At 46.3% G+C, this 14,487-nt stretch overlaps 1 protein-coding gene across 1 annotated transcript in view; it reads left to right on the forward strand.

Moving 5' to 3' along the window:
• Positions 1–14,487, forward strand: part of LOC144933102 (ankyrin repeat domain-containing protein 13B-like) — a 55,985-nt gene that overhangs the window by 25,851 nt on the left and 15,647 nt on the right. The window contains exons 6-10 of the mRNA XM_078857638.1: positions 953–1,142; positions 3,159–3,225; positions 6,129–6,210; positions 8,276–8,343; positions 11,492–11,622. Coding sequence (XP_078713764.1) covers positions 953–1,142; positions 3,159–3,225; positions 6,129–6,210; positions 8,276–8,343; positions 11,492–11,622 — 538 coding nt within the window. The remainder of the gene's footprint in view (positions 1–952; positions 1,143–3,158; positions 3,226–6,128; positions 6,211–8,275; positions 8,344–11,491; positions 11,623–14,487) is intronic.

The following is a 14,487-nucleotide window of genomic DNA, read 5'->3' on the forward strand; positions in this document are numbered from 1 at the left end:
CAATCAACGGCTGGATGAAGGTCTCTCCATGTCATTTCAGTCATAACGGAGGGGGGGGGGGGGGTGCGTGTTTGACCATACTTCACCACACTGGAAAGTTAAATTTGGTGAAGTTGACGTGGGGAACAGCTGCCCATCTTTATATGATATTGCACAATGTTGTGTTTCCAGGGTGCGGAAAAAATATTTGTAATCATCGTTGGGGGGTTCCATTATATAAGCGTTACATTTGGGTGAATATGCAATGCATGGCCAGAATATCTTAAAAGCCCCACTCTGCAAACAGACACTCTCGTTAAATAAAATGCCACAATCTGGAAATGGGTAGCAAGTAGATTAACACGGCTGGCTATCTGTATATGCAGACACAGTGTCAAGGTGCGGGAGTCGACTGTGATGCCGCATGGTCCGTTGTCTTGAACGAGGCTGCGGTCGTGTTTGAACTGGAGGCTAATCAGGGGTGGAGTCTGGTAAACGCGTACAGGAAGAGGGGAGGCTGCATGGGAGTTCCCAGAGCTGTGGGCAACAACACGAGAGTCTTGCCAAGATGAGACCCATTTCTTACCAAGCCAAACAACATCACGAGCCAAACTGGCCTCGTTCCAGAGGCACTATTTCGTGCACAGAAAATGCCATATATCCTCCGTATGCCAAAATGTAGCACATAAAGTAAACGTATGATGATGACGATAATAATTTATAAAAACAAACTCCACAAAAACGGAATGGTTTTGCTTCGTCCTGCAAGCAGAGGTCGCAAACGGGTTTTGATTCCCGTACCCTACCCGAAATGAGTGACAAACGGTGACTCACCAGTGTACTCACGGCCTACCCGTACCCGTACCCGGCCGCACCAGGGTACGGGTATCGGGTACCTGGTTGCGACCTCTGCCTGCAAGTCACCCTTTACGGGACGGCGCGTAACATGCGCACCGCGCCAAACTCTTTCAAGACAACGGGGCGGTGGTGCTGGAGGTGGACCACGACCGCTGCCTGGTGTACGTGGAGACACTGTCTCTGGCCGCCCCCGAGACGGACGCGCTGCTGCAGGCCGTGCGCCCCTCCGAGGCCCAGATCCTGCTGCGCCTCTCGTCGCCCGTCGTGTCCACGCACGTCAACACCAAGAACATCCAGTTTGAGAGGTGCGGGGCCCCGCGCGCGAGATTTGGACTCAACAGGTTTGCGACTTGGTGGAGGGGGACGGTGATGGGGGTGGACGTGGTGGGGGGAGGCCATCATCCAGCAGTGGACTGATCATGGCTGTCGATGATAACGGGATGTGGGAGCGCACGGCAGAGGTCGCAACCGGGTACCCGATACCCGTACCCTACCCGATACCCGGCTACCCGTACCCGGCCGGATACCCGTTTGCGACCCTGGTGCGGCCGGGTACGGGTAGGCCGTGAGTCACTGGTGAGTCACCGTTTGTCACTCATTTCGGGTAGGGTACGGGTACCCATTTGCGACCCTGGTGTGGCCGGGTATGGGTAAGGAATCAAAACCCGTTTGCGACCTCTGGTGGAGGGGGACGGTGATGGGGGTGGACGTGGTGGGGGAGGCCATCATCCAGCAGTGGACTGATCATGGCTGTCGATGATAACGGGATGTGGGAGCGCACGGTCATAACCTTCGAGTTGAAGCGGTCGGAGTTCCACTGCTCCTCTTCAGACCGCCCGCACACCGTATCGCCGTTGGCGCTTGTGACCACATCAATCAGAATGTGCCAAATGTTGTCAGATCTCGGAAGCTAAGCAGCGCCGAGTCTGGATAGTTCTTGGATGGGTGACCACCGTGCACAGCAGGTTTATTATAGGCTGCTGCGAGCCTACGTGGTGGATGGCACCAGAGGGCAGTGCAGCTAAATCCATTGTTGAACTGTGCTCTATACTGCACATCTCTGTACTCCCCGCCTTCGCCAGTCCACACTGACTGGTGTAGTGAAGTATGGTCAAATCCGCATGGCATGGGGGGAGGGTGCCCCATCCAGCAGTAGCCGGACCAAAAACTGCACACAGGAACTGTATCCTTCTGGGTGCAATTCGCAATGAGCGCAGGGGAGCTACCACGCCTGCATAGTGGTACACACACCCTGTGTGTAGATGCATATTATTTTACTAACCTGAGTTTGGTGAGGCCTCATAATAGCCAGCAAAGCCCTAATGGTGCTGCTGGGTCGGGATGGGGTTCTCTCTTGTTAAGTGCATTTTGCACAACTTGTCCTCTCTGCGTTTCAAGTTTAAGCGCCTCTTAAACGTGCGTTAATAAGTTATTAGGAAATCGTGTAGGTCAGTTTATCTCGTGAAGCAAATCCCAGGGTGGCAACCTTGCCACACTGCAGGCCCACCGAGCCAGATGGCTCTCGTTCGCTCCATGCCGTTTGATTGCGTCAATTAAGAAGTCACAATTGTGTCCGGTAAGCAGAGGGTAGAACATGTCCCAGAGGACATTCACAGCATAGGCAAAGCGATGAAATGAGCTCATGTGCAGAAGCTAGATGGACTTTTGCATCACAATGCCATGAGGGATAACGATGTCTGAGGGAGGGTGATGGCTTGGGGAGGCCTCCATACAGCAGTAGATAGATCAAGGCTGATGATGATGAATCAAATGTGTGTCTTAATACAAGGTTAGATTAATTATTATGTTAGTTTACCCAGTGAAGCCTCACTGAGTCTCAATTCTCTTATTCAGGAGAGTCCCGGCAAGTTTCGCAGCAAGGGATGATTTTTTACATGTATAAACTCAATTGAGTAATGTTTTTAGTATTCGGATGTTTAACGAATGTCAGCTGATACATGTAGAAACGCTAGAGAGCATACAAACTCCAATCAGAAAGTCGGGAATCGAACCCAGGCCCTTCTTCCTGTGAGGCAACAAGTGTTACCACTCCGCCACCCTGATGCCCAAAAGGTGTAACAGCATGCAGAAGGCAACAGGAAACTACCGTAACCCTGCCTCCACGAATCGTGGCTCAAGAAACTTCTTGTGGAGGTGCAGTGTTTGAGTGAGGGAAGGGGAGGGCGAGAGGGAGCAAGTGGGGATTAGATGGAGTAAACCTGAGCCAGGGACCTACACCCTTAAGGCAAGAGAAGTGAAGGTGCGGAATGAGATTGCTGCTGCTACTGTATGTGCTGCTAAAGTTGTATTTGATTCCCCAGGAACAAGTCCGGAATCTGGGGGTGGAGAAGCGAAAAAAGTGAAACAATTAACGGTTATGAAACGAAGGTGAGACGACACAGCGCATTTTAATTTCCTCCATTACCGGCCCCCACCAGCTCCGTGACTCGCTTTGTTACATTATACACGTCGATTTCACACATTGCAAGAGCTTGTTAAGCGTACGAATCTTTAAAATAATTATCGCTCTCCCGAAGGCTCCTCATTTTTAGATTCGCACCAAGGAAATGATTAACGCGTCAATTCCTTGCAAGGTGGCAAGATGTTGCTATGAAAGTCAATACACCATTATCGCCGCAGAAATAAGATTTGAGTGCACAGCCTGTGAAATTGTGTGTGAAATTAGACAAATACGACATCAAGTAAAACATTTCCCTTGACGGAATAAAACATCAATAATGCTTCCCCACTGCCCTAAGCGGTGAACCTGAAGTAGGGAAATCGAGGCTACGTGAACATGTTTATTTTATTTTATACCTACGTGACTTCACCGAAAGAACCAAAGAGTTTGTTTATGTACCTTCAGTGTTTCTTTTTGGCTTGCGGACCACCTGGCCAATGCAAATATTTCCAAGGGCCACCCAGCCCGCCCACCCCTGGTGACAAAATGCATTCACTTTTCTCTCTAAATACCAGTAATGCTAAATTATTCACAATACAGGAACTGAAATATTTGTTTTTGAGGGCGGGGGGGGGGGCATTTAGATCTTAGCGGTTCGGGTAGTTTAATCAGGGTAGTTTTACCGAACTAAATTTTTTATCAAATATCCTAAGTAAAATATTAACATACTCTTAGTTTTTTCGGTAAAGTCAATTAAATTAAAATTAATTTCATTAAAATTAATTGCTGTATCAAGTGAGGGCCTCACTTGATACAGCAAATCTGGCTGTGACGGTCTCACCTGATGACGGAGACTTGTGTTGCCTCCGAAACGTCGTGATTTTTATTATTTTATTTTTTATTAATTTTAATTTCATTTTTTACCTACGTGACTTTACCGAAAAAACTAAGAGTATGAATCCTTGCAGTCACAAAAGCTTCAAATCTACAATAACATATGAACATACGAAACAAAAGGTAGAAACGTTGTCATGATTTACGGTTCAACCCGCATTTGCATCGCGGCCCCACGAAGCACCTGGAGGGCCGTCACGGCCCTCCTGGTGGTACCGGGGACCGCACTCTTGAGGACCACCGCTCCAGTCCAGAGGTCGCAACCGGGTACCCGATACCCGTACCCTACCCGATACCCGGCTACCCGTAACCCAGCCAGGTACGGGTACCCGTTTGCGACCCTGGTGCGGCCGGGTACGGGTAGGCCGTGAGTCACTGGCGAGTCACCGTTTGTCACTCATTTCGGGTAGGGTACGGGTACGGGTAGGGAACAGGTACCCGTTTGCGACCCTGGTGCGGCCGGGTACGGGTAAGGAACCAAAACCCGTTTGCGACCTCTGCTCCAGTCCCATGGTCACAGGATGACAAACTTCGGGTGAAACTAAGCAACCAACGTCTTGCTGTCAGCACAATTCCATTAGAGTAGCTGCCACAAAGGTAGCACTTCAACATTTGCATGTGTGTGCAGCTATATATATATTTGAAAAATATCAACAACGATGTCTTTGCCTCGACGGAAATAGATTCGCACACATCTTGCCTGTTTTCCTTGGGCGGCATATGCAAAGGATGTTGCTAATTTTGCACCAATAACTTGTTGTTCAGCAGTGGTGACCTCAGACGCTGACAATGCAGCACTGGCAACCCTTCCCAGTAGAAATGTAAAACTCTCTCCAATTAGATTAACCGTAAAAACAGAGGCATGGCTTTAGTTTAAAAAAAGTGCCCCACCATAAATCATCCCCAAGGCTTGCTTGCATTGAATTACCAATTGAAACATATATTCTTATAAGTTACAGTACGGATATTACTGCAGGTGAAAAAGATGATCGCAATATCCACAGAACGGCTGAAGATGTGTATATCAGATATTATTATCCAGTACATTATAGAATGCCTTAACACCTTCATGCTGGGTTAATATTTATCCTAGTAATGGCACCCAGCCTCAGCATCAACTATCACGGCATGGGGGTGGCTCATGATCCAGCATCGCCGAGTTTAAATCTGGACTTCAACCGCTCATTATTAAACCAGGTTTTCAAGTGTGGCAATATGTTGTTGTTGTTGATTCTATTTGGATTTGCACTTCAGATTGCAACATTTTAACTCTGCGAAATCCATTTCAGTTTTATTGGCATGTCACAACATTTTTTTCCCTGTAGCGAGGTGTATGGGAAAAGCAGAGCACTTGAGGTTTCTCAGAAGTAGTTCTGTGAAGTCCGCTTCCGCGAGCCGTTCTCTCACACGGGGTGATGCATAGCCCGGCGAGCGTTCAGAACGAGACACTTGGTCTCATGGTATATTAAGCTGACTGGACAGTGTGCAGTGGCGGAGCCAGGATTTTCAGGTAGGGGGGGAAACCCCTCCAGCAATGAAAAATGATAGAGGAGTTGTTAGTAAGTAAGGACTTGTCCCTTGCTTTTTATTCGACGCGTGTGCGGCGATGGCACAGCCATCGATCAAGGGTCGAATTCGAACCGCGTTGTGTGATCGGCATCGCGCTCGCTGAAGGTGAATGCCTTTTGGGAAGTCGTGTACTGTATATGCAACTGTGCACAATTCTGAGTGCCAATTATGGACTCAGACTATTGTTCTATCATCTCATAGAGTCCCTGGCACATAATAATATGCGACACAGTGGCAGTGGGGGTCGCAAAATGTCCGATCGAAATTAGGGATTTCGATCGGACCATTGGAGGGGTACGTGCCACCCCACCCACCACTGGCTCCGCCAGTGTAAGTGTGGGACTATGGTGGGGCGGGGGGGGAGGTGAGAAATGTTTTGTTTAAGAATAACGATCCGCGCACGGCGCGGCTGATCGTTGTGTTGCAGGTGTACAGCGCCTCCCATGTGGAGCTGGTGACGTGCACTCGGACGGAGCACCTCTCTGACCAGGATAAAAACAAAACCAAAGGTTGCTCCTCCGTCTCCAAAATACACACACTTCAGCTTGTCAATTACGACGCCAGTAACTAAAAATGCAAATGCAGGCCCTGCGTGTGTGTGTGTGTGTTGCGTGCATTTTTTTTTACTTTCGATTTATGCCCTTGCTGTATTATTTAACGTAGCTGCACTTAAGCGGTTTATGGACTGCCCATGCACATTTGAGAGCATTAGTGTAAACAATGAAATTGTGCTACTCCGCAGCTGCTTTGTGTGAATGTGGTGTGCATTGGTGCGCGATCAGACTTTATTTTAACAAATTGATCGTTTCATTTTTGACTCTGGCCCTCTTCAAAGTTTAACGGAACAACGTGGGCAGATGCAGTTGCTCTTGTCTAAGCCTCGACTTCCTTTTTAATAGAGTGATGTGTAGGCTAAAATGTACACCGAGAGACAGTAAGAGGAAGATGTTGGTGATATGCGAGTATATACACTGGGGTTCACGACATCGTTCAAACGGGTGAGATAAGCAAGTAGGCCTGGGTAGAGCAGGTCACGGTCAGGGCGAGAGGGGATGATGGCCAACGGTCAAGAACAAAAACGGAGTGACAGGGAAAAATGGAACGCAACTGAAAGGATGTCCTCCAAGGAGGTGGGGCTATGAAATCAGTTATTTTGGGTGGATCATGAGAGGTGATGGAGGCTTAGGGTAGCCTTCATCCAGCAGTGAAGTGATCATGGCTAATTATGACGATGATTGCATTTAATAGATCACATTGCCTGATGTGCTCCTAAAATTATGGAAACGTCAATAATGTTTTTTGGAGGACAAGCCAAATTGAATGTCACATCCACGAAACGTTAAAACCTGGAACACTGACTAACGTTGTCAGCGGGGAGTTTTGGAGGACTTAAAAAAATAGACGTAACATTTAGGAAAATTGAGGAAGAATACATCATATCAAGAAGTTTTTTCACTCTTTTTTTGTAAGATTATCTGCAATAAAAGTCTCCAAATTAGTTTTCTGTCTGTCAATAAATATTCGTGTAGATGGTGCGGAATTAATCTGCCAACTTCCCAGTTGAAGTGAACATCTTTTTGTAAATATATTAAGTAATTCTTACTTTCTACATTTTCAAAGCTAACCACAAAAGCAGTTTTCTGTTAGCATTTAATATTGGTTACCACATTGTGCAATATGATTTTCCCTTGGCTAAAAACGTAATTTGTGAGGGTCTTTAAAAAAAAACAGCAATGTGATTTGTACTTTTCCTTCAATTTCATAATTCCCTAAATATATACACAGCAATAAGCTATGTGTCTATTTCTGCACCTCCGATTAGCACGGGTGGTTTCGTACGTCGTGAAAGAAGTTCAACATACCGTGCGTGTGAATGCGTTCAATCTGTGCTCTTCTTGATTTAATGTACTGTCTATATGCGGGGCTACGTTGTGGGCAGTTCACTAAAATCCATTGTTGTACTCTACTTCTATGCCCCCCGCATTTATGCTCCTTGCCTTCACCAACCTTGAAGCGTGATTTAAAACAACCACCATGACTTGCAAAGAGTGGAGAGGCCTTCATCCAGCAGTGGACTGACAAAAATTGGCTGTAAATGTACTCAATAATTTACACACCTCATCATCTATTCACCACGCCGTGATATTTATGGCACGTGGTACTGTATACGAGTGTCTCATTGAGCTCCAGGCATGACCACCCCGCCACACCCTCCAGGGTGAAGCAATGACAATTACCAACACAGCGAGGCCTGATCGAGAACACATCTCTCTTCCACTGCCCAGGGATCTCCATTGGCTACCAGTCGAGGTTATGTTTTTTAAATCCTTGCCTTACAAACAGGGCTGCAAAGGGCACCAGTCCTGCTGTACCTCTCTGAATTTCCCAAGAATCATGTCCCTGCCAGGTATCTTAGATCCAGCGACACGATATGAAGATCGATGGATTTATCAGGTGCATGCGACGAACATAGGCGAGATTTGCGAGGACTGAAGTTTTGAGAAACGCTGCTGCGTAGCACCTTGTCAGCGAGTGTAATCATTAAAACGAGATATTTTGTTTGTTTACCTGCAGGAGTGAAAACCACCCCCCTGCAGTCGTTCCTCGGGATCGCCGAGCAGCATGTCGGCTCGAACAATGTGGTGTGTGTGTGTGTGCGCTTTCATTCACCTCTTTCATTCGCTTCAAAAATGCAATTTTTTTTAAACGTCGCACACAAACTCACGTACGCGCGGTCCGCTCACAATGACAGTTGCGGAATGTTTGAAGCCAAGTCTGTCAAATTGACAGGGTGAAACGCGTTGCAGTTTAAATTTCGATTTAAAGCTTTCGTGACTGCAGGGATTCATCTTCTTGGTTCTTTCGGTAAAGTCACGTAGAAGGGAAGTAATAAAATTATAAAAATAAAACATAATAAAATAATTCTCACAATGTTTCGGCCTTGCGTTGTGGCCGAAACGTGAGAATTATTTTATTATGTTTTATTTTTATTATTTTATTACTTCCCTTCTACGTGACTTTACCGAAAGAACCAAGAAGGCGTTGCAGTTTGTATGTCTGATTACAGCTGGTCAATGAGCTGTATATGGCATAATGACTGGCGTTCAGGGGGAAAACAACACATTGGCGCTACTTTGAGGAGTGAGACTCGGTTTATAAAGGCTTATTTTGAGCATTTCTCAATCGCATAAAGGTTACTGCTAAGTGAAAATTAGTGTTGGATTTGGTAGAAACGTCATCACGGCCAAGAAATAAATCAAATTTATTCGGCTGTTGAGCACGCTTGTGAAAAATGTTTAGCAGGTAATTATTTTCTGTAAATGTAGTTTTCACTCCCTTTGGCCAACATTGCATTCATGTATTCATTACTTTTGATGTACAGCGCCTGGAGTGCCTTGCAGAAAGGCGCTCTACACATGTAATGTATTACTGTCATTGACTCCTGCACTGAGCGCCATCGTCTTTATTCTTGTGGAGTTTTGGATTAGCTGAGAGTCGTTTTGTCACTGAAAGTGTCAAGCTTAGTAACAGGTACATTGGAGGTCAAAGAGGCGGTTTCAATTCCCGGAGGAGCTCCCAACACACGCACAACAAAAGAGCAATACGGCACAACCACGGATAGCTACGCCACGGTGACGAGATGTTAACTACCTCGCCTGGTATACATGAGGTCGTGGGTACTATCCCGACACTGACGCCTTCATATTTGGAGTTTGAGTGTCTCTCTCTCTCGCGCCGTGGTCGTGTGGTTCTCTGACGCCTTCGGTTTTTCACCCGACATTTAGAAAGACGCGTTTCGAGTATTTGCCTGTGATACATTTCCACGTGATAATCCACTTCGTTGAGCTATCGTTGGTGGCCAGGTCACTTCTGAAAAAGAGCTATATAGCTCAATGGGCCTTACCTGATGAAATAAAAAAAATAGTTTATAGTTTAAAATAGTTTAGTCTAAAACAGTTCACCATGCAAGCACTGACCAGGCTCAACTCTGCATAAGCTTCCTAAGTCTGATCAGACTGGGTGCATTCAGGGTTATATGGTCATAGGCAAAAGCACCCGCAATTTAGGGTGAGGAATTACATGTTTGTGTTCAATACTCCACGGCTGAAGTAGCTTTACTGCAGCTCTAAAAATAATTTACAACCTATTGGCCACCAAAGTGTTGTACAAAATGTATTGCAATTAAAAACATTTCGTTTCCTGATTAATAGCAGCTTTGCTTTAAACACAAGTGCATTTCGCAGTCCGAGGTTCGTTTTAAACATCACGCCGTAACATGAGACGGGCCACATTTATTGCTTTTACAGATTGTCGCTCAAGGTTAGGGAACTGGGATTTTGCAAATGGCTCGAGAGTGAAGAATTATTCCCAAACCGTGAAAGATTGTTGCAGGAATGCTTTTCCAATTATCAGCAACGGGGGTGCAAGGCAATTGCTTTAAACCAAATAATTGGTCTCGATGATGTGTATCCAGTGGAACTAAAGCGATTACAACTGTCCTTTCAGGATTAAGCCCTTTTTGTTATAAACTGATGGCAAACATGACGGTATTAAGGAAAAGGTCAGTAAATCTACTAGACTGTAAACAAAACACGGGCGTCTGTGGCACGGTGACTCAACGTTCTGACCCTCTCGGGAAGGAAAGTGGCGATATCTGCGGCGCGGAGATCATTTTAGAAGCGGTGTTGTTTGCGCACCTCCACCGTTGATTTTGTTTAGGAAAATTACCGATGAAAATATATTCGTCAGCAAAGTGGTTTGCGTGATTTAGTCGGAAAATGACTGCGAGTTGAATAAAACCATAGGGTCACAGCGACGACTGGCTGTCCACCAACATAAGCACGACTGTGACTGACGAGATGAAAAGATAATATTCTGAATGATGGCACAAACCGAGATGATTTACTAACACATTTTACATTTGTGTAAAACGGTGGTGGTGGGGGGAGGGGTTGATATTGTACATTTCAGCTACATTTAATAACTAATAGTAGACGAAATTAGTCAACTAGGCCAGAGGCTAAGACAACTTAACGAAGTCTGCAGACTAAGACTTGCCTAACTTCCCATGGTTTGCTATCGACTCCACTGAGAAATATACTTTAATAACGGTTGCTGAGCACGGGCACAAAGGCGGCGGCCCAATTGCAGTTATCACATCTTAATTGAGCCAAGGCGCTTGTAAGAACGTCCTCAATTTAGCCAAGGCGGTTGTAAGAACTTATTAATTGAGCCAAGGGGATTCTAAGAACTTCGGAAATGAGACGGCGGGGAGAGTTGCCCCAAGTGGAGCGGCGCTTAGGAAGAAGCAGACAGAGAGAGAACGAGAAGCAGTTTTGAATCGAACGCAACAACGTAGGCTTTCACGACCAATATTCATAATCAAGGTCTGTGGGTTAAACCGCGTAAACATAAAATGTGTCCATACTCTTTGGTTCTTTCGGTAAAGTCACGGAGGTATAAAAATAAAAAAAATAAAAATAATTATTTTGAGCCAAGGCCAAGGCGATTTGGTTTTATTTTTCTACCTACGTGACTTTACCGAAAGAACCAAAGAGTATGGGTTCCTGCAGTCACGAAAGCTTCAAATCAAGATCATAATATGTGTGGTTAACACACCAACACCCGACACAGCCAATCAGTAAGGTTTGTCACGTCAACAACGCGCACTGATTAGTTACTACTTCAGCACCACCGCTTGTGTTGGGAGATGAAACCCGCAACAACATCGGCAGCCCATCGTTATAGCGCTGCGATCCGTGGCCTTCTCTCTCCACCTCCACCACCCAGGCACAGATCACGCAGATGGCGAGCCCCACCAATCCCACGGCGATCACGGCCACCGAGTACTTCAACCCCCGCTTCGCGCTCGGGGGACGCGACATCGGACGCCCAGTGGAGCTCACCGTGAAGACGCAGCGGTGAGCCTGGCACGATATCATTCATGTTGTTATTATGTATTATTAATGATGATGATAATGTTCAGCACTCCATCAATCCACTGCTGTGTGTGAGTAAATGGGATAGTTTTGACCATCACCTCGCCGTGCTGGTCAGGATGCTTTCCTGAACCCGTAGCATCTGGGCCTGTCCCGTGACCTGCCAGCGACATTTCAAAACTTCACGTGGGTTCATGGTCTATCTATTTTTATTTTGCCAGGTAAGGCTTACTGAGCGATGTAGCTCTTTTTTAGAAGTGACCTGGCCACAAATCATGGCTCAACAAAGTGGCTTATCGTGTGGAAATTAATAGCAGCCAAATCATCTAAACGCATTGTTTTTAAATGTGGAGGGAAAACCCGGCGGGCCCGGAGAAAAATCCACGCAACCACGCGGAGAACGTGCAAACTCCTAATCTACAGCAGGCGTCAGTCAGGGTCGGCATCGAACCCACAACCTCCTGTATACCAGGCGAGGTAGTTAACATCTCGCCAGCATGGTGTCCCTAGCCTGGCTCATTTGCTGTGGTGACATCACCGCCACTTGGTGGCGAATGCAGGTTATTTTTGTGAAGAGGAGCCTGAGGACCAGTTTAGATATTCACCACCGATGTTAGCCATGGCAGGGAATCAAACTCGGGTTCATATATCGCATGGCACCTACCATGTTTCACCCATTAATCATTGAATGGGATTGCAGTAAAAGCGTTGCTCCTCTTTCCACTGCATCTCACTTTATTTAAGTTTTCTTTTTTTTTTCCACGAAGTTTTCCAATGCTGTTCGAATAGATTTTTCCAATTTTCTGGAAATTATCATTTAAGTGCACTGGCAGATGTGTAGTATGACACGCAGTACATTTGCACGCATTTACAAGTTGTCAATGTGCTAACATGTGGTGCCAATCTTGTGTGTAGGATGTTATTAAAGTTTATGATTCTATGTCTAACATCTCGTATGTGCGTACAGGATCGTAAATTAAACAAATTCTAGATAAGCGATGCGAATCGTGTAACGCATTCCAGCCAAACATTTACCAGGATGTCGACATCTGTTTTACAACAAAAATTATGAAACTGCACTCGTGACGTTACCGCACGACTTAATGTTAGTTATTTCTCTCCCCTCCCCCGACTCTTCCCCCCTCATATAAATCTTCACCCCCCCCCCCCACGCGGGGACCCCCAGTTGGCTGGGGCTGAGGGACCTACGTGCCAAATTGGAATTCGCGTGGATTTTCTGTTCCCAACCTCTAATGTCCATCGGCACATGGTACCAGGCTCGTGTTTCGTCACAATTTAGATTCAGCAAAACTCACGGTTGTAGCTGGCAGTAATGGATGGTAAAAAGGTAAAGGTGCAGCCCTGCAATTGCCTGCTCACACCACTCCTGGCAGAAGGGCCTTCACTAGAGGGAACTTAAAAGTCCCTCTGGAGGGTATTTTTGGCCTACTCTTCCATGCTGGTCAGACGCCTTGGAAGAGTTTGGAACACCCGCAATTTACAAGCTACCGCATGTGACTTGCCGATTGATCGTCTGCTTTGGTGGACAGAGGGGGGGGGGGGGTTTAAGAATCTTGTGCCATTGTTGACTTGCACCACATTGAGATTTTTGCACAGCGTTTTAATATTTTTTTTTGGGAATATTTGCTGGTTTATTCCAGGATGTTTCTGTTACGCGTCGTCGCTTTAAGATGTTCTGTGTTCATATTTTGTTTGTTGCGGTTGCACCCGACTTAAGAGCCGCATGGCTCACAGGGTTCTACCTAATAAATGAAACTTGAAAACTTTAAGCTTCCGCATTGAGGGATCGAACAGACGATCTCTGGAATGCAAGTCCAGTGCACACCAAGGCAGAATCCTCTCGGTGGCGTTTTGTCACACATGTTTCCCCCAAGGTCGGCCTGGTGCCTTCCAGTAATGATAACGATGCCGGATGGTCTTCTGGCAGTCGGCAGTTCATAGACCCTTGCGCCAAGGACCCAGGACAGAAAACGAAAAGACTCTGTGCTGCGGTGGGACATGTGCCGGTGCAATAGTGCATGAGGGGGGCGCAAAGTGTGAAAATCTGGTGCTGGTCTTGAGACCAATTAATCCAATGGTGGACAGATCAGAAGCATCACACATAAACCTCCTGCAGGGCAGGCAATAGATCCTCATTCAGAGCAGGCCTTCTGTCTGACGTTAATCTTCGCCCAAAATCACTTCCAAGTGACTACTTTGTACTTTTTTACAGTCACTGTTGTACAGCTCTCCTCTGTATTTTTCGGTAGTACCGAGTGCTGTTTGCCACGATGTCCGACGTTTCGCTCCACGTGCTAAGATCTTTTTCAGGAACTGCAGCCCTTTCAAGGTGGCCACCGGTTTACGGTGATGTTGAAATTCAGAGTTGGTAGTTGGAATCGAATGTTACCGCTTCATTGGGATCTCCTGATCGAGACCGCAGTCTGTAGGGCAATTCTCGAGTCTCGGTTAAAATTACTACGCTGCAGATATATACGTTTTTAAAAGCTTAGCATACAACTGGTTGTGTTGCGATGTCTATCGCTTCCTGTATCGTATCGCTCTGCACTTGGCATGATTGTTTCATTTAATCGAATATCTACCCTAACACTACCCATTATTAAACTAATGGAACATACGCTGTATCCAACTGTTTGATTTTAACATTCATTGTTAACAGAAAGCAGTCAATTCCCAATGTTTTCCGTGCATTAGGCTAGGCCTAGACTTCAAACAAAGACAGATCCCCCGTATAACCTGTACGGACTGTTGGGGCAAGTGCTGTTAGCGAGCACCTATGAAGGTCGGCACGGCACAAGAGGGAGTGGGTGGCCAGCACCACGCCCG

The sequence above is a fragment of the Lampetra fluviatilis genome, chromosome 6 (assembly GCF_964198595.1).
Source record: "Lampetra fluviatilis chromosome 6, kcLamFluv1.1, whole genome shotgun sequence".
Taxonomy (NCBI): Eukaryota; Metazoa; Chordata; class Hyperoartia; order Petromyzontiformes; family Petromyzontidae; genus Lampetra; species Lampetra fluviatilis.